This window comes from Dermatophagoides farinae, chromosome 7, assembly GCF_024713945.1.
Source record: "Dermatophagoides farinae isolate YC_2012a chromosome 7, ASM2471394v1, whole genome shotgun sequence".
Lineage (NCBI taxonomy): Eukaryota > Metazoa > Arthropoda > Arachnida > Sarcoptiformes > Pyroglyphidae > Dermatophagoides > Dermatophagoides farinae.
In genome coordinates, this window is record NC_134683.1 from 1,030,334 (window position 1) to 1,057,580 (window position 27,247).

At 30.3% G+C, this 27,247-nt stretch overlaps 8 protein-coding genes across 11 annotated transcripts; 3 read left to right on the plus strand and 5 right to left on the minus strand.

The window, feature by feature from the left end:
* Positions 1–680: 680 nt before the first annotated feature.
* LOC124497282 (glutamine synthetase) lies at positions 681–1,953 on the minus strand. Its single transcript, XM_047060924.2, has one exon. The coding sequence runs from the start codon at positions 1,938–1,940 to the stop codon at positions 705–707; it is 1,236 nt and encodes a 411-aa protein (XP_046916880.2). The 5' UTR covers positions 1,941–1,953; the 3' UTR covers positions 681–704.
* Positions 1,954–2,186: 233 nt separating this feature from the next.
* On the plus strand, positions 2,187–4,459 carry LOC124496863 (leucine-rich repeat-containing protein 47). The gene is made up of 3 exons (XM_075733086.1): positions 2,187–2,695; positions 2,762–3,957; positions 4,020–4,459. The coding sequence occupies exons 1-3, from the start codon at positions 2,404–2,406 to the stop codon at positions 4,299–4,301; spliced, it is 1,770 nt and encodes a 589-aa protein (XP_075589201.1). The 5' UTR covers positions 2,187–2,403; the 3' UTR covers positions 4,302–4,459.
* Positions 4,460–4,985: 526 nt separating this feature from the next.
* LOC124497327 (uncharacterized) lies at positions 4,986–12,673 on the minus strand. Of its 4 annotated transcripts, none has more exons than XM_075733154.1 (3): positions 12,105–12,673; positions 8,044–10,232; positions 4,986–7,057 (listed from the first exon to the last, which is right to left on the minus strand). In XM_075733154.1, the coding sequence occupies exons 2-3, from the start codon at positions 8,474–8,476 to the stop codon at positions 6,540–6,542; spliced, it is 951 nt and encodes a 316-aa protein (XP_075589269.1). In that variant the 5' UTR covers positions 8,477–10,232; positions 12,105–12,673; the 3' UTR covers positions 4,986–6,539. The 4 variants fall into 4 exon arrangements, with proteins under 4 accessions (XP_075589269.1, XP_075589267.1, XP_075589266.1 ...); XM_075733152.1 differs by having other exon boundaries at positions 11,843–12,673; XM_075733151.1 differs by having other exon boundaries at positions 11,709–12,673.
* Positions 12,674–12,766: 93 nt separating this feature from the next.
* LOC124497287 (uncharacterized) lies at positions 12,767–17,556 on the minus strand. The gene is made up of 5 exons (XM_047060931.2): positions 16,580–17,556; positions 15,638–16,501; positions 14,084–15,558; positions 13,662–14,033; positions 12,767–13,606 (listed from the first exon to the last, which is right to left on the minus strand). Exons 1-3 carry the CDS (start codon positions 16,789–16,791, stop codon positions 15,258–15,260), a joined length of 1,377 nt encoding a protein of 458 aa, XP_046916887.2. The 5' UTR covers positions 16,792–17,556; the 3' UTR covers positions 12,767–13,606; positions 13,662–14,033; positions 14,084–15,257.
* On the minus strand, positions 17,251–18,641 carry LOC124496484 (uncharacterized). Its single transcript, XM_047060002.2, has one exon. The coding sequence runs from the start codon at positions 18,399–18,401 to the stop codon at positions 17,400–17,402; it is 1,002 nt and encodes a 333-aa protein (XP_046915958.2). The 5' UTR covers positions 18,402–18,641; the 3' UTR covers positions 17,251–17,399.
* A 48-nt stretch (positions 18,642–18,689) lies between these two features.
* On the minus strand, positions 18,690–23,467 carry LOC124496486 (solute carrier family 15 member 2). Its single transcript, XM_047060003.2, is given in 6 exon segments — positions 18,690–19,125; positions 19,202–19,840; positions 19,842–20,471; positions 20,556–21,136; positions 21,202–21,370; positions 22,867–23,467. Coding segments are annotated over 6 exon segments (2,454 nt in total). The 5' UTR covers positions 23,026–23,467; the 3' UTR covers positions 18,690–18,849.
* Positions 23,431–25,352, plus strand: LOC124496487 (RCC1 and BTB domain-containing protein 1-like). The gene has a single exon (XM_047060005.2). It carries the CDS (start codon positions 23,431–23,433, stop codon positions 25,210–25,212), a length of 1,782 nt encoding a protein of 593 aa, XP_046915961.2. The 3' UTR covers positions 25,213–25,352.
* Positions 25,353–25,977: 625 nt separating this feature from the next.
* On the plus strand, positions 25,978–26,981 carry LOC124496540 (uncharacterized). Its single transcript, XM_075733155.1, has 2 exons — positions 25,978–26,049; positions 26,122–26,981. Coding segments are annotated over exons 1-2 (816 nt in total). The 5' UTR covers positions 25,978–26,048; the 3' UTR covers positions 26,937–26,981.
* Positions 26,982–27,247: the final 266 nt, after the last annotated feature.

Consider the following 27,247-nt stretch of genomic DNA (forward strand, 5'->3'; position numbering starts at 1 on the left):
TTGACTTACTTTTGTTTTTATTCCATTGTCACCATGATGAAAGTTCATTGGCTTTGTTTAGTTGAAAAAAACCCTTTTTTTTCTCATCTTTTAAACTTTTACTCATTATTTTTGTTGTTGTTTTCCACAAATTTACCATGAATTTTGGATTTTCGTGTAAAAAAAACAGCCATTGTTGTTGTTGTTGTATTATGAAATTTAATTTTTTTTTTTGGTCACCATAACATTCGAATTTTATTTTTCATTTGTAAATTCAAATAAATTTCGTTGTTTATATGTTCGAACGAACGAAAAAAAAACAAGCGATTTGAATCATTATAATGATGAATAACAACAATGGCAGCAATGTTGATTGTAATCATCTTCTTTTGATTCAAAATGATTCAGCATCATGGATAATATCAACACCATCATCATCATCAATAAATACAACAACGATTCATGAAAAAAATTGGTTCGATTTTCGTATCAAAGTCATTCTACAGTTGTTGATTTTATGTTTTATTTGTTTTGCGTTATATATTCTATGTACGGCACCACAACACGAACAACAACAACAACAACAACAGCTGCAACATCGACAATCAAATGATGATAATTATGAACAACAACAATTATCAAAAGATTCATCATTAGAACGAATAAAATCGAATAATTATTGTTAAAAAAAAATTTTGTCTTAAATTTTTTACTTTCAAATTAATTCATTTTACAGTTTTTGTTGATTTACTACTTGCTGATTTTTGTGGTTGCAGATGATGTTGTTGTTGTTGTTGTTTACTAGCATTATTTGATTCATTTGATCCACTTGTAGCTGGTGTATCCGATGATGATGATATTTCATTCAAACAAATTGTTCGAATAATCATTTCACATACAACATATGGATCCATATTGGATGCTGGTCGACGATCTTCAAGATAACCTTTACCTTCATCATATGTTTGTCTAGAAATACGTACAGATGCACCACGATCAGCAATACCCCAACTAAAATGATCAATCGATGATGTTTCAAGACGTCCAGTTAATCGGCGGGCATTATCTGCTCCACCACTTGGATCATATTTTTGTATATGTGCACGATGACGTAATGCTAATTTTCGACATGCTGATTCAATCACTTTAAGACCACCATCTTGACGCATTGCTTTGGTGGAAAAATTTGTATGACCACCGGCACCATTCCAGTCACCTGGTACAGGTTTTGGATCAAATGTCACTCGAACATACCAATCTTCAGCAATACGATGTAATAGAAATCTTGACATCCAAAGATCATCACCAATCGATATTCCTTCACATGGTCCAACCTGATATTCCCATTGTGATGGCATTACTTCGGCATTTTCACCGGCAATCTTAACACCGGCATACATACATGCACGATAATGTGATTCAACAATATCACGGCCATAAACTTTACCTGCACCAATACCACAATAATATGGACCTTGTGGTGCTGGAAATCCACCAGATGGCCATCCAAATGGTTGTGTTTTATTCCAACCATCTAACAATGAATATTCTTGTTCAATACCAAACCATGGTTCCTGATCGACAACTTGATCCATTACTTTTTTACATGAATGACGGGTATTCGATACACATGGTGTTTTATCATAACGCATTGTTTCACATAGAACAATACGATTTTGTCCACCACGAAATGGATCCATATACATTGTCACTGGATATAGATAAACATCGGAATTATTACCTTCCGATTGTCGTGTGGATGAACCATCAAAATTCCAAATCGGTAATTGTTGTATATTTTGTGGAACAAAATTCAATGTTCTTGTTTTGGCACGTAAACCTTGTCGGCCATCGATCCAAACATATTGTACTTGTACTTGATTTTGTGGCTGTTTCAATGCAAAATAACGACCCATTAGATTGGCATTTGATGCATACATTGAATAATTCATCATTTCCATTCAAAAAAAAACAAAAAAACAATAAAATAAATCTTAAAAAAATTATTATGATTAACCAGTTGCAAGATGTCAACGATTATGATCACAAAATAAATAATTCTTGAATGTTCTGAAAAATTTTGTTTTGTTGTATAATAATAATAATAATTCATTTTCGCAAATAAATAAATTGGCGCGTTAAAAAAAATTCAAACAATATAAAATATGTCACGTACTATATTGATGGATCATGATGTTTGTGAACACATGGACACACAATATATTGTGTTTCGATTTATTATTTTATCACAAGTTGCCATCGATTGAAATTTGACTGTTTAATAAATTTTGATAACGATCAAAAAATTGCTTTGTCATTTCATCATCAATTTTTCTTTTGGAAAAAATTTTCATTTTTTTTCTAATTGTTTTTTCATCATTATCATTATTAAATTGTGATTTTGTAATAATAAAATTCAAATCAATGGCAACATCAAAAAAATCGAATAATCAACAACAACAAAATCCTAATGAACGTGTTGAATGGGGATTATTGTTGAAACAGAAACCACGTGAAATTGTTTTATCTGGTGATCGAATTGCTAGACAAATTGAAGAGGAAAATGGATTGAATGAACTATTGTTCAAGATAAAATCATTGAATTTTTTGGAAATTACCGATGCTTCGTCATTGACATCGATCAATACGAATATTTCCAATTTAAACAATTTGACTAATCTTGTATTGGAAGGAAATAAATTGTCATCAATTCCAGGTATGTATTCTGTCGATGGATTCTCTTGGATTTATCTACAATTCAATTTTTTTTTCATATTTGTAGCCGAAATTGGGCAGCTTACTAAATTGAAATGTCTTAATCTGTCTCGTAATGAAATTGAAATATTGCCGGATAAAGTTTTCGAAAATCTTGTCCATCTACAGTCATTGAATTTGGAACAGAATCAATTGAAAGTATTGCCCGAAATGTCAAAATTATCATCATTGATTTCATTTAAATGTGGCTCAAATCAATTGAAATGTTTTCCAAGTACACTTTGTGATAAAATCCGTAAGAATAAAGAATTATCTGCTCAATCATCGATTCCAATCTATGAAAATGGTGCCATACATTTGGCCGAATTGGATGCATCACATAATCAGATTGAAGAATTACCATATATAATTGAACGTTTGGTTGCATTAAAATCATTGGATCTTAGCTATAATCAAATAACAATGATTCCAGCAGAATTGGCCAATTGTCCAAAATTAAAGGATGTACAATTAAAAGAAAATCCGATTAAAGATCGTCGTCTATATAAATTGATTGAACAATGTCCAACGAAAAAAGTTCTTGATTATCTTCGTATGAATGCAAGTCCAGCGAAAAAATCCGGTAAAAATGCTAACGATGATGATGAACAGAAAACGAATGATGATAGTTTCAATGATTCAAATGAAAAACCAAAACCCGAATATACAATTCGAATTCAACAGAATCCAGTGGATAAATTTTCTGTATTGGTTTCGAAATTGATTATTAATCAAAGAAAAATTGTCGCCTGTATTATTCATCAAATGGATCTATCGAATCCTAAAGTTTTGAAAAAAATTCTAACCATTCAAACAAAATTACATCAGACTGTATGTGATAATCGTCAAAAAGCTACTATTGCAACACATGATCTCGCAAAACTATTACCACCACCGCCTACATATGCATCGCAGACATCACAATCGGAAAAGAACCAGCTACCAGAACCGCCGACATCAAGAGCTATTTATTTTGATGGTCGTGTACCAACTAAAATACGTTTAGTTCCATTAGGCCGTGCCAATGAAATGACTGCAATGGAATTATATCGTCTATTGAATGATGAAGCCGATCAATATAGAAAAGAAAAGAAACGTAATACCATTAGCGGTATACATAAATATATTCATTTATTGAAAGGAAAACAATTGTATCCAGTATTGATGGATTATCGTGATAATGTTTTATCATTACCACCATTAACTAATGCTGAATATTCTAAAGTAAGATCTATCTCTTTTTTTTAATCGAATCTAATTTAACTATCTTTCTATATATTCAATAGATAGGTGCAAATACAAAATCAATGTTTATCGAAGTGACCGGTGAAAGTATACCAACATGTCGTATGGTCATGAATGAATTGATACATTCATTAATAATGGCAACAATTATGGATGATGATGGTGAAACATCGGTACCAGTGTTTATTAATAATGAAATGATTATTGAACCCGTTGTTTGTGAATTGACCGATATAGCCAATACACAGAATGAATTATTGGTTAAATATCCAGCAAAAATTGATTTACAATTCGAGGAAAAGATTCAAATCATCAATGAATGATTTGATTGATACAAAATTTACAAATGGATAAAATTGAATCACTGTTTGGCTTAATATTATATGTCGCTTTTTCTTTCTCATTTTATTCACGGTTGTATACGTGATCATTATGATCATTTTTTTTTCGTTGATGTAATAAAATCCTTTTTTTTGTTTGTTCATTATGCTTACCATACATGCACGCACGCACGTACGCATTAAATCGTTTAAATTTTGTTTCCTTTTTTTTTATTTGACAATCGATGAATGAACGGTCGATTGATTGATTGATTGATTGACGGGGCATAGACGGGAAAAAAAATCTTTAAATGAAAAAATCCAAAACCCCGATCGTTATAGCAAATATACACACACACACTTATTATGCTCCAATTTTTTCTGTTTTGTTTTATCTTTTGTAACTAAATATAATCATCGGTGATCCAAAAAAGAAATTTGTAGCCTCGGCATTTTTTTTTTTTTTTTTGGCTACCTATGGAGGATATAATTTAACTTTTTTTTGTTGTTTTTGTTTCATATTGTAATTTGAATAATTTATATGACCATGAAGATGATGGATATAATGATTATAATTTGCAAATTATCAGTATATATTGAATATTGGACAATGCCAATACTTTATTGATTGATTGACATTGTGGTTGACCACACCACACCACACACATTTAAATCTTTGGCGCATGATTTTGGCTAAAAAAATGGACTTTATTCTTTCTTTCACCAAAAACAAAATGTGAAACCAAAAAATATGAATAAAATAAAAAGATTAATAAAATGTAAAATTAGTGACCAATGCACAATTAGTGGAAAAGAATCAAAAAAAAAAAAATCAAATCAAATCAATAATTATAGCGAAAAAAAATTAACAAATTTGAACGAATTTAAAATATTCAAATGATGATGAATGATTGCGATTGGCTTGGATTTTTTTTTCGTTGTTTCGTTGTTGTGGTTGTGTCTGTGTATGTTCTGTTACTGCTATGGTTAGTTAATGTAAAGAATAATATTACAGATAACGTTATCAAAAAGAAAAAAAAATTCCATTTTTTTCAAAACCACTGCTAATTATCAAATATATATGTTACACATATGGTAGTTATATATAGCCACTTGTTGATGTTTTTTTTTGTTTTGTTTTGTTTCATTTTTTTGTGTTTACAGAGAGATAGAATGAAAGAAAGAATTTTATCCAATGTATGTGGGTGTGTATGTGTGTGTGTGTTGGCCGATTCTGAAATGAACAATTGTGAATGATGTGGATCAATATATATTAATATATATAAATGACTAGTGTGATGTGTGATTTATCTGGATTTAAATGATGATGACGATGATGATGATGATGATGATCAAAACGATATAAAATGAGAAAAAAAATCTGTGCACACGCCCCATTCATTTACATACACCTCCAAAAATTAAAACCAGAGAGAAAGAGAGAAAAAAAATAAACTAATTGTTGAGCTGTACTGTTCATATCAATCAATCAATCAATCAATCAATCAATGATGATGAATTAGTAGTTAAAATAATTTTCACATTCTAAAAAATATATGAAAGAAGATTATCAGCACCGGTGTGTGTGTGTGTGTGTGTTCATTGATTTCATTGAGTAATAAATTCATTCAATATTGATGAGTTTATGTTGGTGTTGGTGTTGGTGTGTGTGAACTATGTATTGATATATTGCACGAATAATAGGTTTCTGTTTCGTAATATTCGTGTCGTAATAATCTTGCAGTACAAATAAAATAATATTTTCATCTTGATTGTGATTGCAGTTATATAGTAGTTAAATTAATTAACTAATAAATAAATCGGCCGAGATAAATTCAAAACAATAAAAAAAAAATTCAAATTGGACTTGTTGAATATCATATGGACATGGATATTGTGGACAAAGTATTAAAAAAAAAAATTTTGAAAAAAGAATCGGCAAATGTTTGTTTCGGTTATTATTGTTGTTGTTGTTGTTGTTGGACTTGTCATGATTTCATCAGAAAAAAAATGATCAACATGATGATGATGAAGATGGATAGAGATGATGGTGCATGATGAGGCAGCGTGATGTTTATTCTTCATTTTTGTTTGGATGATGGTGATGAAGATGACGATGATTATTTAAAAAAATGGATCAAAAAAAAAAACAAAAACAATTTGATTGATTTGTTTATGTTTTCACATGCTTGTAATTACGTATCTTCCATCATTTTCTTCACTTTTTGTTGTTGTTGTTATTTATCCACGACGTAACACATAGCTCATATCATCATCAATATATTTGAAATCTTTAATTTTATCATCAAAATCTGTATGTTTCTGTGGTGAATAAACACCATTTTTATGATGATATAATGGTACATTTGGATCATCAATTTCATCATCATCATCACCAACACCACCACACATTTTCATCATATGATCATTATCGGATGTACCATTGGTTTTTGTTGGTCGTTGTTGTTGTCGACGACGTTCACACGTGACCAGACCAAATAATGTGATCAATAATAATGATAATAATGCATATAGACAAACTAATGCAATGATTCCAATGAATAATGGCCAACCATCGGTCAATATTGAACCAGATTTATATAGTATTGTAAATATAATCAATACCAATGCTAATGCCAGATAAACAATGGCCATTGTAATCATTGGACAAAGCCATAGACGACAAGCAACAATCAATGTGATGATTGTTAATAAAAATGGTACGATCGATGCCATGCCCAAATACCAGAATGAATCACCTGATGTGAATGATTTTTGATTGGTAATGAAAAAACAAAAAAAAATAAATTAGAAAATATGAACATGATCGATAAATAATCAATAAATATAATATCAAGAAAAAAATATCGCAAATCAATTACCAAAGATTCTATAGAATCATTTCGAATCATAAACAACAACAACAACAACATTAATCATCGACACATTAATAACTTTCTTTCATTTCATTTCGTTTTTTTTTTTTGGTATTTCAGATTTTCGATTTTATCATCATCGATTTCATCGAAAATCAATCAATTTTTTTAATGAGAAAATCTATCTTGTTTTTCTTCTATTTCAATCACAGAAAAAAAATTTTTTTTTTTGATTTGTTTTGTCATGGCGCCAGCAGCTTTATTATTACCATCATCAAATAGCATCGACGTGTTTAACACACAAACAAACTCACACACACACACACACAGTCTTCGATGATGATGATGATAATGATAATTGGCGTTGGTGGTATAAAACATCAACCAACATTTAACGGACATCAAGGTTTTTTTTTCTCCATCATCATCATCATCATCATCATGGCTTTGTCATAAGCCGAAAATGAATGAATATATGATGGAGATGAACAAAAAAAAAATTTTTCAAATCATACACCACACACACACACAGAGAAAATTCATTAGAAAAAAAAACGACAGACATTTTAAACATAAATGGCAAAACAACAAGAATAAATATACGACGACCATATGTATTTTTCATTGCATTTTAAATAGGAAAAAAAAAATTTCATTTTGCCGACAACGACAACAGCAACAACATTATCGTCATCATCATCATCATCATCATTCAAAAATAAACTTGTTGAAAAATAAATTTTAAACACTCGGTGCTCATGTCTCGTTCGTTTTTTGCCATGTTTGTTTGTTTGTTTTTTTTTCAGCGTAGGTTTTTTGATTTGCGATTAATTTTTTTTTTTTGTAAAATTTTATTTTAGTTTACTTACGTAGACAATTATTAAATTGAACATTATTCAACGATTCTAAGGGCATTTGTTGTGAAATATATGGACATTGATCTAACAGTATTGAACTTTGTACCAGCCATCCATTGAATGGACAATCACGTTTATAAATTATACGTATCAAATTTTCTTCAAATGATTCAAGTGATGATGTTGTTCTTGTCTTTGTTGTCATTGTTGTTTCCATATAACCATCATTGGATCGTTTTTGTATTAATCGTTGAAATAATGATTGAATTTTTTCATTTTGTCCACTTAAATCTCGCTGTTGACGTAGACCAACAGCTTGTTCTGTTGAATAATAAACACCTAAATAGATGGCAATTATGGCACCAAAACCAACGAAACAGATTGTTAATAGGAATATTAATGTTCCCTGTAAACAACCATGATGTTGACTACGTTTAACAAACATTTTTGATGATTATGATTTGAATTCCACTGATTTCCAACGAAAAAAAATGGACAATAGATTCTTATTTATTTTTCAACAAAATGTGAATAAGTTTGTTGTTGTTGTTGTTAACTTGGTAGTTGGCACCTTCACCCACTAACCTAACTTGGTTTCTTTTTCTTTTGCTCACTTGTTGAACATGTATACAACATAAACACACACACACACACACACACACAGTAAAAGAGAGAGAGAGAGAAAAAGAGAACTGGTAGATACAATCAATCAACCATTTAAACTTTGTTGTCGATAATTTTGGTTGGCCAAAGTTGTTTATTCTTTTCTTTTCTTTTGATTGGTGGTTGATTTCGATTGGTAGTGGCGGTAATCTTGGATATTATGAAGATTAAGAAAGAGACACTTGAACCCGAAAAAAATCATTGAGTTTAACTTTCACTAAATATACAAGAAAAAAAAAGACAATTTGAAATTCGTTACTTGAAAATCTTGCTGTTTACTGATGCTGCTGCTGCTGCTGCTGAATGAATGAATGAATGAATGCGTTTGATTGTTGATTTCGTCAAGTTTTTGTATTTTACAAATTCAAGTTTCATATTTCGGTTGTTTTTTTTCGTTGTAGCTGAATTCGGGTACGGCCCAATATGTGTGTGTGTGCGTGTATGGGTAAATAATGATAATGATGCTATTGAAATGAAGCAATTTTCTAGAAAATAACGATATTATTGTTCATCATCATCGTTGTTGTTGATGTTCACGGTTTTTTTTCCACAGAAGAACGAAGAAAACATTTTACCATCATCATAACATTATCATCTTCATCATCATTCTGAATTGAAATTGGCTAAATCATGATTGTCGTCGTCGCCGTCGTTGTTGTCGTTGTAGTTGCCGTAGCCGTCGTTGTAGTGGTATACAATACCATTTCGATAATGAATGTTTGTATTTTGAATGGATGTATTTGAAACAACAACAACAACAACAATCTTATGCAGAAGATGGATTTTTTTTCTGTTGTTTCAGTAGATCGAGCAAATAATAAAATAAAATAAAATAAAGAGTCTTGTGTATGTATTTAGTGTATATCCTTGGGTTGAAATCAATGGCTGACTTATGGATAATAATATATGGGGATGCTTGTCGTCGTCGTCGTAGTCGTCGTGTTTTTTTTGTTCGACTCTCTAATGTATTCTTCTAATGCTCTCAATGAAAAAAAGCGAATAGAGAAAGAGACAGAAGCAAATAAAGAGAGAGAGAAATGCAATCAAAAAAAAAAAAAAAACAACTTTTAACTGAACTGAAATGAATGATTGAAAAAAAAACCAGATTCAGAAACAGTAATTTCATAAAAAATTGAAAATGGTATTATTTTCTTGGTAAATAGTAGTCGATTTTGATGATGATGATGATGGTAGTCAATGTTTGTACAGAATGTTTTTTGTTGTATTTTTTTTATAGTCTTCGATGATGATGATGATGATGATGATTTAGGAGGACAAAAAAAAACGAACGAACAAACACACAAAGCTATTTATCGTTAATATTTCTGGTTTTACAGTTATGAAATTTGTTGTTGTTGTTGTTTTTTATTCCATGTTCTTGTTTGTTTGTTTGGTCGATTAATTTTGTTGTTGTTGTTGTTGTCGTTGTAATGTTATTTATGCAAATATTTTTCTTCATTACATAAATAACTGACGATGATGATGATTATCATAATCGGATCGGATCGGATTGGATTGGATGGATGGATGGATTCAATCTAGATTTTTTTTTCATAAACAAACAATAAAATAAACATTAAAATTTTTGATCAATAATTTTTGCGTTTTTTTTTAGAAAAAAAATGAATAAAATAAAATTATGCAATCGATCGATCGATCGATCCACATGTACACATGACATTTATTTCGTATTTTTTTTTTGCCAGATCTTTTCTCTTTGAAACAGGTGACGAATTTATGAATAATGATGATGTTCTACAGGTGTCTTTTTTTTCTGATCATCATCATCATCATCATAACATTCGAATCTAATTACACCCACATACGGCAACATACATAAAAATAGACAACATTTATTTATTCTCATTCATTCGAAATCACAATACAAATATCGAACGTTTTTCGTCGATCGAAATTTTTTTTTTTGGGGTGCCATCGATAATATCGGTGACAAGAGAAAAAAAAACGATTTGCCCATATCATTGTTTCGTTTTTAAACAAACACAGATATTTAAATTTTTTGAATTTTTTTTTTTTTACAAACATCATGATGATCATGCAATAACAGCAAACATCATCATCATCATCATTATCATCAAGTGGCCTATTCATACATGTGTATCAGACCATCCATCCATCAATTATCATTATTTGGCAAATATCATGGTATGATAACAACAACAACAACAACGACAATGAAAAAAAAATCCATTAGATAGATAATTGTAATTTCTTTTCAACTATGCATGTTTGTGTGATCGATATCGATCTGAATAATCGAAAAAAAAACAATTACAAAAATCTATTTTAGATCGATTGGTTTGATTTATTGATTTGAATCATAATGATCACACACACACACACACGCATAAATATTAAACTATATGGATGGAAAGATATTGTTTTGTTTTCACTAAATCAGAATTTTATGAAAAAAAAATCAACCATCATGATGATTATTTATTATGGTAATCATAACGTTGTCTACAAGCACACATATATCGTCAACCTCAATATATGTGGTTTACGACCACAACAACGATGAATGTTTGAATTGAAAATTATCATTTTTTTCGGTTTATACATTGATGATCATGATGAATATTTATATCATGCAAGTATTCATCGTCGTCTTCGTCGTCTACGTCGAGCTGGTTTCCCCTTCTCTGTTAATCTACATTATCCGATTAACCTAATTATTATCATGATGATGATGATGATGATGAACAACGAGAACTTCACGAAAAAGAGAGGCTAAAAAAATGATGTCAACAAACGGTATGTTGTCGATTTCATTTTTTTTTTCACGACATTCATCACTCGTATGTGGATGAATGTCGTGATGATTTTGGTCATTGATTCAAATGATTTGTCTATTTTTTCACTTGCAATAGAGCGACTTAAATCGACGAAATAATAACCGGAAATAATCGTAAATTTTAACCGAGAAATTGGAACTATTTTCGTTTGGTTATATGGAACATTGGCTTTTTTTCATTCATTCATTCACATACCATATGTGTTTGTGTGTGTAGCTGTCGAACGAACAAACAAAACGAAAAACAACAACCGAAGAAAAGCTGCCAGAAGTTTTTTTTTCTGGAAAAAAAACATTCAAATTCAAAATATGTGTTCAATTATGACATACATTCATTTGCGTTGTATATATGGATAATATAAATTCGACATATGATTTTGGCAATGTGTGTTTACAACCATCGAGAAAAAACAAAATTCGGAATAATGTTACACATTGTCATTCGAAGAAAACAAAAAACATGGCAAACAAACAAACGAATGAACGAGAAAAAAAATGGTGCTAAAAATGAAAGCGCGAAACAAAAATGATCTAGGCCATTTGTTTGGCCCAAAACTGCAAACAACAAAAACAAAAACAAAAACACACAAACCACTTTTTTTTCGTTGAATTTCAAACAAAAAAAAAACCTCAATTGAATTAAACGATGACTCATGTATGGATGAGAGATTGATTCAATGCAATGGACATTGGATTGTGTTGAACCAACAAAACTTGAAAACGAAAAGAATCAAATCTCGAAAAAAAATCAAGAATCGTTTATATCCATTCACACACACACACAGACAAAACAAAAGAAAACACACACACACACACACACTATTGGAACACTTGATACGACTGCAGTAGTTCCAGAATAATTCTACTACCAAAAAAAATAAAAAAAAATTCGGTCAATTTCATCACCCCCGAGAAGTGGTAAAAGCGAAAATTGTAGCACAGCTATATATTACACGATGATGATAATATGAGTGCACAATAGTGATATTTGGTCGAGTTCATTCATTGCAACAAAAAAAAACAGTGAACATCATCCAAGTGAATATTTCATAATGATCCAGGATCGCGAATATAGAAATTTAAATGGATGGATTCTGATAATAAATAAACATTTAAAAAGAAACAACAGACTGCATCGCCATCTAGTGTCGATGAAATTAAAAATTGTTTATTTTTTTTCTTCGACATTTACATCGTCGATACACACACATATCGCAATACAATCGATAGTTTTGAATAAATATTTTTTACGAAAAAATTTATATTCATTTTATTTCATTGATCATTAACAAAACAAAAGTTTTAAAAAAAAGTTATTATCATCATTCAGAAATAGTTTTACAATATTCATAGACAAATGAATAGATTAATCTGGAATGTCGAAGAATTCGCCAGTCCGAACATGGTAATCGTTCATTAGCATTGAATAATGATTTCGGATCAGAGATGGTAAATTCGAAATATACATTAACATCCTTATCGAATAGAAATAATGGATGAAAATTATCATTCAATGGAGGCAAACAATTTTTAAAAACGCTTTTAACTTTTTTCGTTAAAAGAACAAGAGCTGAACTTTCCTTATCCTTCAGTGTTTCAACTAAAGAATCAATGCAATTATATTGAAAATCATAATTTTTATATATTTGACCAATTCCATGATTTCGTAACATGGACCGGATGTGATCGATTGAAGAATTGGCATCATTTGAATGGACTAATGCTTGAGATGATCTATTCATTGGTTCAATTGAAGATGATTGTAGATGTGGAGAACAGTTCTCGTGCTGATGAAAATTTTTTTTGCCATTAGATTGGTTGGATAAGTTTATCTCATGATTATCAATCGGTGATGAAACCGTTTTGGTATTAGTTTTTTGAGCATCATGTTGAGCCATTATCAGTTCATCATTATCATTTTTCCAATGAATTTCTTCGCTGATTAGTATCGATTTGTTGTAGACTGGACCGATTCATTCCTGGTCGTTTATTCGAATGTTGAATTGTCGTATTTTTGCCATTTCCTACCAGTGATATAGTGTTATTATTCAGCGAATGAGTTTTCTCCATGATTGTCTTCATAACAAATTTATCCTTTACAATTAGTCGATTAAAGTTTCATATCTGCATATTTTTCAATATGACTTACCTTCGGTTTTTTGCCATTAATTCTAGAATTCTTCAGTGTTTTATTTTTCATCTGTTCAACAATCGGCGTCGAACACATTGGTGATGATTTTTTCTTTATACTTCTAGCTGATTTGGCTCTTTGATTTGCTTGAGACGCTAAACATGATGGTGTTGATCGTGATTTTCTTAGATTTTTTTCGGATGATTCATCTTGAGGAATATTGTCGTCGACATAGAAATTCGGATGAACAACGAAGAAATGTTTATATAATGTTGCAACACTGCGAAATTCCATGCTGCAGCAATTTGCCGAAGAGATCTCGCCTCTTTGGAAGGCATACAGTGATTTCACACTGTCATTATTCTTGTCCAATTTTCTTCTCGGTTTTGACTAAGAAAAATTATAAATAGTGACATATAATTAAAACTTGAAACATTTACCTCTGAAAAACCAACAGCAAGTTCATTCGCATGATCAAATTTGGATCTCAATGATTCTTTGATCAATGACGAAATTTCTGGTGAGTTGATCAAAGCTTCCACCTTTTTTTGCACGGCGTCGAACATGTCGAGTTTCGTTGCGTAAGATCTATACTTCTTCATAAATTTGGCGAGTTTGTCAACATATTTTTCGTAGTTCTGGATGAATTTCAAATCATTTCCGGAGTCGATCGATACGAACAAATTCTGTAAACAGTATCGCAAAAAATTGTTTTCGTTTTTTTTGGTCATATCTGAAAAATTGTGTTGAAAAATAGTAAAATGTTGATGATAATGATGGTTGTGAATAATAACGACCAGCCAGCAAAAATGATATCGAGTGCTTGTTTGGCATGGCTTTTTATATGACTTGACCATGACACTCGTTGATAAACAGCTATCTGCTAGAAAATCCATGCGTATATCCAGGGTCAAATTAATAGTAATAAGTAGTAGTAATAAAAAGATTAAGTCGATTAAATAGAATGTTGACGTGTATTAACAAAACTTCTGCAAAAACCCTACAATGTTTCTTGATAACCTAGTGTCCAGGTCGCTACTCGTATGATAATCCCTGCAGGTTCATGGTAGTAAAAGTCACCTTATCATCGCCCTTGATCGAAAGTGGTGATCGAGTGAATCCTAGGCCATAAAATAAGTCCATGACTCATGACCACGTTTTTTTCGGCAGAAACTTAGCAACAATCAAATTGATCAACAAAAGATTAAAAAAAGAAGAAATTGTCTAAGTTCGAGCCAACAAATTTTCCAAACTATCATGTTTGTCACAACCAATTTAATATTGTTGGCTCAGTTGCAAGCTAATCGAATGGTCATTATGGCCTCGAGACATTTTACCCTTTTACCTTTCAAAATGTAAGCTATGCTCCGCCTTTTAAAATGGTTGTTTAACTTTAACAGTGCATTTTGATCATTATCAAAATGAACAAACATGCTTGCAAGCATTTTGCTTGACGGTTGGAAAAAAATATTTTACATTTGGTCTTTGTGCAAAAATGCTCGTTTTTTTTCTCAAGCTTCGTCACTCGTCTTGTTCATTTTTTCATTGCTTTTATGTTGATGTATACATTTTTTTTTGACAATGATTTGTCTTCGTTTATGAATGATGTCATGGCTAGATAGATACGATTCTTGTTCCAATTGTTTCTGATGTTGTTGATATTTCCCATTTTGAACGTAAAAATTTTAAATAAATTATTTCAAATATAAACAATGTGAAAGAGATGATTATACCAATCACATAGAAATAAATGAATGTCAATATAGTTTGACCGGATAATACGACAGTTTTTGGTTGTTTTTTAGCCTTATAAACGATGTGAAAAAGTGCATCTTCAGCTTCGGCACGTAAATGATTCAATAATAATCGTCGATCAACATATTTCATTAGACCATAATAATATAATGATTTTAGTCTTTGATGATTGTAAAAGGACAAAAAAAAACATATAAATTAGTCAATTTGAGCCAATTATATTTAGAAAAAAAACTTACAATCGTAATAATGGTTCACGATTCTTATTATCAAGTGTTGAACGAATTGCATATGTACTCAATGTTGGTATCATTACATCATTGGATACATGAAAATGAGTGGATGGATAATATTCTTTCAATGATAATGCACGTTCTGTATTGATGATTAATACATAATCATCTACAATAAGATTGTCCAACATGTGTATACTGATTATATCGATATGTGAATAATATTCAACACGATCCATTAACATTGGAAATGATTTGCTGAAAAAATATTTAGTCGATGAATTTGGTTCAAGCATTATACGATATGTTGACGGTAATTGAAATAGATCATCAAAATGATCAATTTTTTTATATTGTTTTGATAATAATATTGCAGTGAAATCATTTGAAAATAATTGCCTCAATATGAATGAACCGATTAGCCAAAATAATAACGATGTAGACATCAATGATGTTGACATTAGCTGTCGTTGTGATTGTCCAATTAATAATGAAAATGAATCGATATTGCTTGCAATGATTTTTATGAACCATAATCTTCGATCATTTTTCATGATAATCACAGAACTTATAGCACCAGTGATCAATAATGATAATGCAATCAATATCCATATGAATAATGTAAAACATTCAAATATACGAAATGGATTATCATAAAATCTGGGCAATTTTGTGAAACTAAATATCGAAATCAATTCTTTGTTTGGCATTAGATATGTTTGATCAATAATTTTTTCACGGCCATTCACAATAGCAAATATGTGGCCAATAAAATCCGATTCATTTCGTGCAAATTGTTGTAAAATTCCTGTCCATTGACCATCGATTAAATGGCCACCATAATCTTCATTGGATCGTATGAAATTGATGCTTTTGATTTATTGAAATTCAAAAAAAAAAATGAAAAACAGTTAAATTCATTCGCCATTATCAATTGTTACAACATACCTGCATTGAAGATATTTTAATATAATCAAAAATAATTGATTATTCGATGAACATACCATCGTTTTGTTGGTATGAACATTTTCATATACTTCACTATAGAATAGGCCAATATTTATATGACATTTTGCCTGTTCTGGATCATCATTCGGATATAATGCAGTACCATTGATCCATTTAATACAATATTTATCCAATGTAATTGATTCCTTCATTGATCAATCATTGAATCATCAAACAAGATATTAGCCATGTATGATAAATAGATGATGATGACGACGATGATGATGAATTTGCAATTTGAAAATAAACAAAATATATCTTGTTGTTACTTGTTTCATCGAATAGTTTTTGGATTCTTTTTTTTTGCTGTTGAAATGTCTTGTGCCATGTATATGTGTGTGTGTGGTGGATATATATTCTTGACAATCGCTGTGACCTTGTCAAATTATGTTTGTTTGATTATAATTGAGATTCACAATTGTAGTGAGAATTTGAAAAAAAAATCGATACTATCCAGGATTGGATTTGATTTTTATTTATATCAAAAAAAAAAAAAAAAAAATGTGAACACACGATTGATTGATAAATGAACTGCAGTGAGAAAAAAAATCATTTGATTCAATGTAGACAAAAAAAAGGTCAAAATCGAAATTTCAAGCACATGAAAATTGATTGATTGAATTGTTTCTTTTATTATTATTATTATTATTTGGGTAATGAACAAAAAAAAAGTCAATAAAAATTCTTGCCGACGATGAAAGAATATATATTTATTATCTATATATTTGTATTCAGTCAATAATAATAAACATATTTTTGTCTAAGTAAATTGTAAAAATGATGATGGATCCAAATGTTGTAATTGATTATTCATCGATTGATTACTACCCTGACTTGGTTGACGTCGATGACCGAATCGATTTGTTGTTGTTGTTGCTGTTGTTAGTGATGATGATGATGATGTCTGTGATGACATTAAATTATTTTCAACAACATTCGATTCTATTTCAACATTTGTGGTGGCCATTGTCATCTGTTGTTGTTGTTGTTGTTGCGATTGATTGTTGTTGTCGATGAGCAACAAATCGTGGTTAAAATTATTTTCCGGAATCATATTAATTGTTCGTGGTGGTTTCATTGGTGATGGTGATTGTTCTTTTGGTGGTTCTGGTTGTTCAATTGAATTATGAAAATGTACTTCACTCATTGATGATGGTGCCGGTATATTTCCATCTTGGCTATCATTTTGATTACCCGGATTGTTATTGAAATTTTCGAATGCATTCGGCATGAATGATTGAACACGACCAGAAAACAATGAATTATCCAATGATTTTAATCGATTAACATATTCTTGTTGTACACAACGTCCACGACAATCATAACCATGTTGACGTAATTGACATTGATCAATTGTTTGATAATATAATCCCAATAAAACGTATTGAAATGTGGCCAAAAATAATAGTATAAAACAGAAAAAATTTTCACGCAGACCAGGATGAAATAATCCAATAGCGAATAAACCGAATGCTACGATACCATTTATGATCAAAAATTGTGAATAATGACGACACATTGCTATGAATGTTGAAAATGATAAAATACCAATGAATATATAGAATATAATGGCAGTGGCAATAAATGTTGTCCATGATGAATTATCATCATTATGATGTTTATCCGATTCCGTTCCATCCACGCTAATCCAATAGCCAAAAAATGAATTAACAAACAAACAGAAAACATTGACCAATGTGGACACTTTAAGTATATAGTCCAATTTTGTATCTTCTGAATTGAATAAACCAGTGTTGAACATTTTTGATGAATTTAAGATTTTCCGCCCAATAATAATAAAAAAAAATTAATTAATTTTTCTGGTAATGTTACAAACACAGTGGATGAATTATATCGTTTGATTTGATTCAATTCGATCGATCGATCAGTTTTCGCATTATTGAACACCCACACAAATACCATTAGAAAGAATGAAAGAAAGAAAAAAAAACACCACCAAAAATGACAGGCGATAGGTGTTTCTGTTGATTAATTCATTGTAATCACACACACACACACACAAATAGAAAACAAACAAAATAATCATCGATTAATCGATAAAATAATAATTTTTTGATATTAATTTCTCTACTATGGTTGATGATGATTGTTTATTATTATTTTTTTAGACAAAAAAAAGAGGCCATTCAAAATAATAGTTATTTTTTGTACAAATTTTTTGTTTTTTGTTTTGTTATCTGATTATAATCTTAAATTCTAGTTCTACTTGTACGACTAGTCCATGTAGCATTATGATCATATTCATTGTCATCAAGTATGACTGGATTCAATTTTGGTAATTCACCTTCAGCAGATACCATTGACCATACTCTTGAACGACGTCCATCATCATTATCGTATGGTTCTGAATCATAATGTTGACCAGTAGAATCTCTACCTTTATATGGTACATAAAAATAGGCTTGTGTAGCGAATATACCGATATCGATTAACATGAGTATGGCGAAAAAGAAAAATTCCATTGACTATATAGAAAAAACAAAATCAATCAATCAATCAATCCAAAACAAAAAAAAAATTTGATAAAAATCATTCTTTTACCTGTTTTGGAAACAATTTAACATCAGCAATAATGGCAACCAACAGATTACCAATGGTAACATTTAATAACCAAGCAGCTTGTATAACAGATTTCATTGATTTTGGTGCTTGTGAATATGAAAATTCTAATCCAGTTACGGAGAACATGATTTCTGCTGCCGTTATCAACATGTATTGAAATAATTGCCATAATACGGATATATTATTCCCATCAATTAATTGTATTAATTTGAAATTAATTTTATCCACCATGGTCATATCACCAGTGATCAATTGTAAATATGTTGCACCTTGATCAAGTTTATATTCAGTTTGTGCATGGCCAACATTCATATATGATGATTTTCCTTTCACTTCCACTTCGAATGGTTTCAATATTCCAATTGTATGGACATTGGTCGTATTAGAATTCTGTTGATATATTGTATCAATAACAACATTATCATTTGTATCGGTCGATGAAAATGTTTCATTATTGAAATTATTCAAATTAAATATTGTAAACATTTGTGCACCACTACCATGTGGTTTACTAAGAACATTATTATCCAAAACAAATATCAATGGCATTGGTTGTTGTATTGATTGTTCACCATTGTTTTGATTATCACAATAAATGACCAATGTTTGATCATCTTTTCAATGAAATATTCAAATCATTTGGAACAATAAATGTATCCATCAATGTTGTTCTTTCAATACTGGTATAGATTTTCAATGAATCTTGATTGAATTTGATTCGTGAATCCAATTCATTGAATATGGACATGTTCATAGAATCAATATGATGATGACTATTATTTTGTATTAACATCAAATGATTAGTACCACTATCCATTATTGGTGGTAATTTTTGTTCAATTTGTGTTTGTAAAATACCACAAGCGGTGAATGAAAGACTAGCAAATAAACCACCAACAACCATACGACGTAATGGTTTATTCAATCCAATTCGATCAAAAATTGGATAGATAATATTTTGAAAAATCGGTATAAATGAAATAATCAATATCGGATTAATAACCTGTATTTGATCCGGTTTTATTGTATAGAAACCAAAATCACCATTCAATCGTATTGCTTGTAATGTCCATCGTGATGATTGTTGATCGAATAGTGCCCAAAATATTGGTAATGAAATATAAAGAAATAGGATACGCATCAATGTTTTTACTTCAAGTATTGTATGACGATCATAATGAAGATCAGCATGATCAAGCCAATGTTCTCGTTTCAGGGTTGATGGTGAAAATTTTCCCATTAATGCATGCTGGAAAACAAAAGAATGAAAACGATTTTTTTTTCAATTTAAAATTTTTCGAAAAAAAACCATCCATATACAATCAATACATACATAAACACATTTACAAACAGTGATGATTATGTTCTGTTTTTGTCGCGGCACAACACGATAACCGGTCCAAAAACGTCCAACCACAAATAATACTAATGCACCAATCATAAGTATAGCCGGTATACCGAATGCTAATGGATAACAATCAGAACGGCCCATACATCCAACATCTTCACGTAGGATTGGTGTTAAAAATGTTGATATCAAACTACCACTATTGATAGCAATATAGAAGAATGAAAAAAATCGTTGTAATTGTTGTTCTTGGCCACGAATAAATTGATCACCACCGAATGCAGCAACACATGGTTTAATACCACCGGTGCCTATCGCTATCAATGCTAATCCAATCAACGTTAATGGATTCGAACCACTGATCGATGAAAGTGCAATAACAACACTACCAGCTACATATATACATGATATAATCAATATGGTCCAATATTTTCCCAAAATTGTATCGGCCAATATAGCACCGGCTAATGGTGTAAAATAACAGGCCATTGCAAACAAATGGAATGCCATTGTTGCTGCATTCTCTTCATAGCTTAATCGATTCATTAGATAAAGAATGAGAATTGCTAAATGAAAATGAAAAATTTTAGTCAATAAAAAACAAACAAATAAAACAAAAATTCAAAATTACTTCTCATTCCATAAAAAGAGAATCTTTCACAGAATTCATTTCCAATGATAAAAATGACCGATTTTGGATATGGTAATGGTTTTGTTGGTTTTTTAACAACATCATGATGATCATCCGAATATTCATTAGGATCTTTTTTCATCGACGACATGGATATTTCATTATTATTCTTGTCCATAATTGAATAAAGATAAAGATGAAAAATTATATTAATCAATTAAAATCACAAATCAAATCAGTGACACAAAAAAAATTGGTAAAAATCGATAAATCAACCAATATCATTAATATCCATCCATCAATAAGAAGAAATAGAACAAGAACAAATCACAAGACTAGATTATTAAGCAAAGACATTTATATTCACATGATGTGCCTGATATCAATTTTTTTTTATTAATTAAATCATCATCTAATTGTAATTCCATTTGTAGAGAGAAAAAAAAAACAATCGGATCGATCAATTAAGAAAAATAAAAATTGTCTGTACATTTTTTTGTCCCCACACCCAACAACCAGAACCACTACATTCAATCATCGTGTTCTCTGTCTCCTATATCAGGTATGTCATGTCATCATCATTTAAAAATGATCAATAGGATGTCACTTGATGACAAATGTTAAAAATCACAGCAATATGCAATTTTTATTTCATTAAACTCACATTATCATCGTCTCATTGTTTTAATCTTAAATTTATTTAAATATAAATCTTTAACAGCTACCAGAATCGATTACAATCAATCAATCAATCAATCGATCATAATAAAACGATTTATTTATGTCATGTGATCATTCATGATGGATGAGAAAAAAAAATTATGGATTAAGTTGATTTTTTTTTCTCAACTTTATCAATGATGATTATCTTTTAGATATTAAAAAACAAAAATTGATTGAAAGAGTGAGAGTGCAAAATAAAAAACAATAGGATAACATTGACATTGAATTTCAATAATAATAATAATATAAAATGGCGACACAATTAATCAATCGATCGATCAATCAATCAATGAATATCTCTCTCTCTCTCTCTCTCTCTCTCTCTCTCTCTCTCTCTCTCTCTCTCTCTCTCTCTCTCTCTCTCTCTCTCTCTCTCTCTCTCTCTCTCTCTCTCTCTCTCTCTCTCTCTCTCTCTCTCTCTCTCTTGCTGTCTATCTATAAATATAATCTGATCGATAATCGACTATTTGGGAATAACTTTTGTCTGTATATTGATTGAAATCATTATTGTTTTCTAATCGATTGATGATCGATGATGAAATCTGTAACAAATTGTATTTGTCCACATTTTTTTTTCAACACAAATATAAACAAAAAAACAAGCAAGAAAAAAAAATTCAATTTTTTGGTCAATTCAAATTTCCAGACAAAAGATGGCGTCTAACGACATTTTTACAACACGCGACGTTTTTTTTTTTGTCGAGAGAAAGATACAAACAAAAACTGGTTTTCCCACTTTTCTCGATTACTATAATAGTAGGTAGATAAATCGATAGATAGATAGATGTCTCATATCCTGGTTTGAAAATTTTTTTTAACCAGTTTTTTTCTGGTTTTTTTTTTTTTTTTGGTTATAGAAATTTGGAAAGCAAAACGCCCACACACACAAATAAAAAAAATATGGTCATCCAGTGGTCAAAAATAAATAAATGTACTACGTACCTTTATTGTACGATAGTTGCTTGAATCATCATCATCATCATCATTTTGTTTGGATAAAAGTCGATGTCGTTCACCCGATAATTTGGCCGAATCATTTTCCACATCCAAATTTGATTCATGTGGGTGTATATGGATGAAAATTTTGAACTTTTTAATCATATCAGCGATGGGTAAAACATGTAGATAATCGGATCCAGTTTTTTTTTTTCTTTTCGATAAATCTAGTTTCTCTTTTTGAATCTAGTTTAGAATGATGAACATAGAAAATTGGTTTAGAATGTTGTCGTAGTTGATAAACGGATTCAATGTTGGCATTCGATTCGATTCGATTCAATTCAATTCATTCATTCATTCATTGATAAAGTATTTTCGATTTCAGAGTTTTATCATCATTTTCAAGATTATTTTCCAATTTATCATCAAAAACAAAAATTTTTTTTTGTGATAAATTTGTGATAATTCACAGTTATATCTCGCATTGATGTTTATGTGGAGAATTAATTATCAATTTTTTTTTCTTTGCTGTTTCTAATATCAATGCTATTAATAAAAATATAATTGATAATGATTATCGTCAATGATCCACACCAATCATCATCATTATTATTAAATTGGCCAATATTACATCGACTAAAACATTCATTTCTTCAACAAATTCAATCATTTCTTGTGTATGGTGATCGTGGTACTGAAGTATTGATCATCACTGCCAACGAAACCATCTATACATTTGGTGAAAATAATAGATGGCCATCATTACCATTAGGACATCGTGAACGAATTGATGGTGAAAAACCGGAAGAAATTGTTGAATTTCGAAATCAAAAAATCATCGATATTGTTTATGGCCAAAGACATGTTATGGCTGTTACTGAATTGGGTGAATGCTATAGCTGGGGTGATAATCGTTTTGGACAATTGGGTAATAATACATTTTTTGAATCATTAAAACCAATACTTGTTGGTAATCATATACAATCATTGGCATGTGGTTCATATCATACGCTTGCATTAACAAACACTGGACAAGTATTTGCATGGGGCCGTAATAATTATGGCCAAATTGGTATCGGTTCCAATAATGATCAATTAATACCGGTTAAAATATCTGCATTGGATTCGGAAAATATTCATATGATTAAATGTGGTAGTTCACATTCATTTGCCGTTACTGATCATGGTAAACTTTATGGATGGGGTGGAAATTCATTCGGACAATTAGGTATTGGTAATTGTACCCATCAGACCGTACCAACGATGGTTAAATTTTCCAATGATGTACCCGTTAAATCGATTGCTTGTGGTGAATATCATACATTAATTCTAATGATAACCGGTGAAATTTATAGCTGTGGCCGTAATGATCAATGGCAGCTAGGATGTACACAAATATCTAGTAGTGAAGGATCATTAATACCGGTACGAATTTCATGTAAAGATCGTTTTGAATCAATTGCATCACATTTTGCTACAAATTTTTCGGCTGCTATTTCAACATCAGGCTATTGTTATGTATGGGGTGATTGTGTACAGCCAGGCGAACAACAACCACATCATAATCATCATCAACAAACGGATATCGATGTTGAAAGACCATCACCACCGATTCGTGAACCACGACAAACACCATTGATTTCTATACACGATGCATTCATACATTATTGCCGTAAACGTATTACACCATTTTTATATGATCTAGATCATGAAGAACGTATCCGTATGCGTACGGTTGGTTCACGTTTAGTTGAAAAATTACGACAATCATTTAATGATCAAGCCACTTCGGATATAGAATTCATAATTGATGGCCAATCAATATATGTTCATCAATGGTTTCTACAATTATCTAGCCAATATTTAAATCGAATGCTTTCAGATGAATGGATGGAAACGGCAATGATAATGGATAAAAATGAATATGATAGTGCTGATGTACAGAATAATGGACAACAGAAACAGGAAAAAATTCGTAAAAAAATTGAATTACATACATATTCCTATGAAGTATTCTATGCTTACTTACGTTATCTTTATACCGATATATTGGAATTTGCAGAATCATCATCAACACAACAAACTTTAATAGAATTATTAGATCTAGCAAATTGTTATCTGGATACGGATTTGAAACAAAAATGTATCAATATGATGCGTCATAATTTATGTATAACAAATTGTTGTGATTATTATCAGCTAGCCATACGTTATCAATTAGTGGATTTTGAAAAAGAAATCATCATTTTTGCTTATAATAATATTTTCGAAATTTGTCGATCAAATGGATTTAAATCAATGTCCGGTGATTTATGTAAATCATTATTAGTGGCCATCAGTGAAATGGCCTAGAAATGTCAATGAAATAAACAAAAACAAAAAAAAAATTTTTTGATTGAATGAATGATGATGATGATTTTGATTTGGAAATTTAAATAAACAAAACAAAAAACAAAAAAAAGCACATACATTGATGACGTATACATATATAACACATATTGATGTGATTAAATATTACGAACCAAAAAAAAAAAAAAAAAAAAATGATCGCCATGATCGGTTAGGTGTTGTTGGCGTCATATCAAGAATCATTCGATTCAATGGAATCCATAAACGGAACATCTCTCTCTCTCTCTCTCTCTCTCTCGCTTTTTTTGGGTCTGAAAACTCATCAAAGTGTTTGTTTACAGACACACACACACACACACACAAAAAAATGAAATGTGTAATGAATTTGTGAGAAATGAAAAAGAAACAAGAATCAGCAAAATGAAAATGATGATTTAGTCAGCATGATTGGCAGTAAGAGAGAGAGAGAGAAAGAAAAAAAATCTATCAATTTCATTCAATCATCCAATACCATTAATTTTCGGCTTGTCTTTTTTTTCCATTCTTTTTTGTTTCGGTCGAAAATATCTGTTCAAATTTTTTTTTCTTCTTTTTTTTCTTCTGTTATAGAATTTATAACAGAATTCATTTTCAATTCAACATATATATAGCTATAATTACAAATGTGTGATTTGTGATTCTTGGATGGAATTCGGAATTCACATTCTCAAAAACGATAATCATCATCCATTCATTCATGATCACTAATCATATATTCGATGAAGAGAGTGGTGGTGGTGATGAACATAAATCAACCAAATAGATGAATTAATGAATCTATAATTTAGAAATAGAAGCAAAGTAAGTTTTTTTTTTCGTCGATGTTGTTTCATGGCTAATTTAACCAATGTTTGTTTGTTTGTTTTTTTTCAGTGTTTTTCATTCGTCTCACTGTCATAATCAAAATTCATTTTACACAAAGTATTCACTGTCCAATGATTATAATGAACCCGGTTGTTATTAATTTGCAAATGATGATAAACAATAATTTACCAACGATCGAGATAACGCCATCTGTAGATGAACAAATCAATCAAATGGATGGATTACCATCATCACAGACAGAGATTGTATCCACCATAACAAATCCGAATTCAAAACAATCATCATCAACAATGAAACCAATTGGATGGCAAAATAAACTTGGTTTAGCCGCCGTTTGTCTCATATTGATAATGTTCACATTGGATGTATTAACATTATGGTATTTATTGAAAAAAATTTCCTCATATGAACGATCAGTAAATCTATTGGAACGGATAAAATTTCTAATCGATTATTCCGGTACATTATCCGATAAAGATTGTGAACGATTATCACTTATGCCACAATATGATGAAATAATGTTACGAATACGGCAAAATGTTACGACAACAGATCAATTGTCTATGAACAATATTGATAAACAATCATTGATCAATGAATTGTCCATGGTATCGGAACAGAAATCAAATCTATTAACAGTAATTGTTGTTACATTTGTTGCAATGATCATTCATTTTATCGGTTTTATCGGTGTATTACGACAATCATTTACTTTGACATTATTCGAAACATTATTTCTGATCATACTACTGATCATGAAACCATCGTTATCATCCAACAAATTTTGGCTGGATCATATGGATCCTATATGCAGTTTGTTTACCATTATTTTTCATTTATCAAATTCGTCTTTATTATGTTAAAATTCGAAGGAAAAAATAAAAAATGGTCATTGTTGGTGACCAGTATTTTTTTTTCTCGTTCATATCATCATATTGCCATATTATAATCATCGTTGACGATCCTTGAATAATAAAAAAAAAAATTTTTAATTTCCCTAAAACGGAAAAAAAGTACCCACCAATATAGTGATTGATTAGCAAATTTTTTTTTCATTGACAATTTAATTAATTTGTACACAACTGATTGATTGATTGATCATCGAATAGGATTATCACCAAATTGATTATGTTGGAAAAACCTTTCACTCACTTTCTCTCTCACTCTCTCTCTC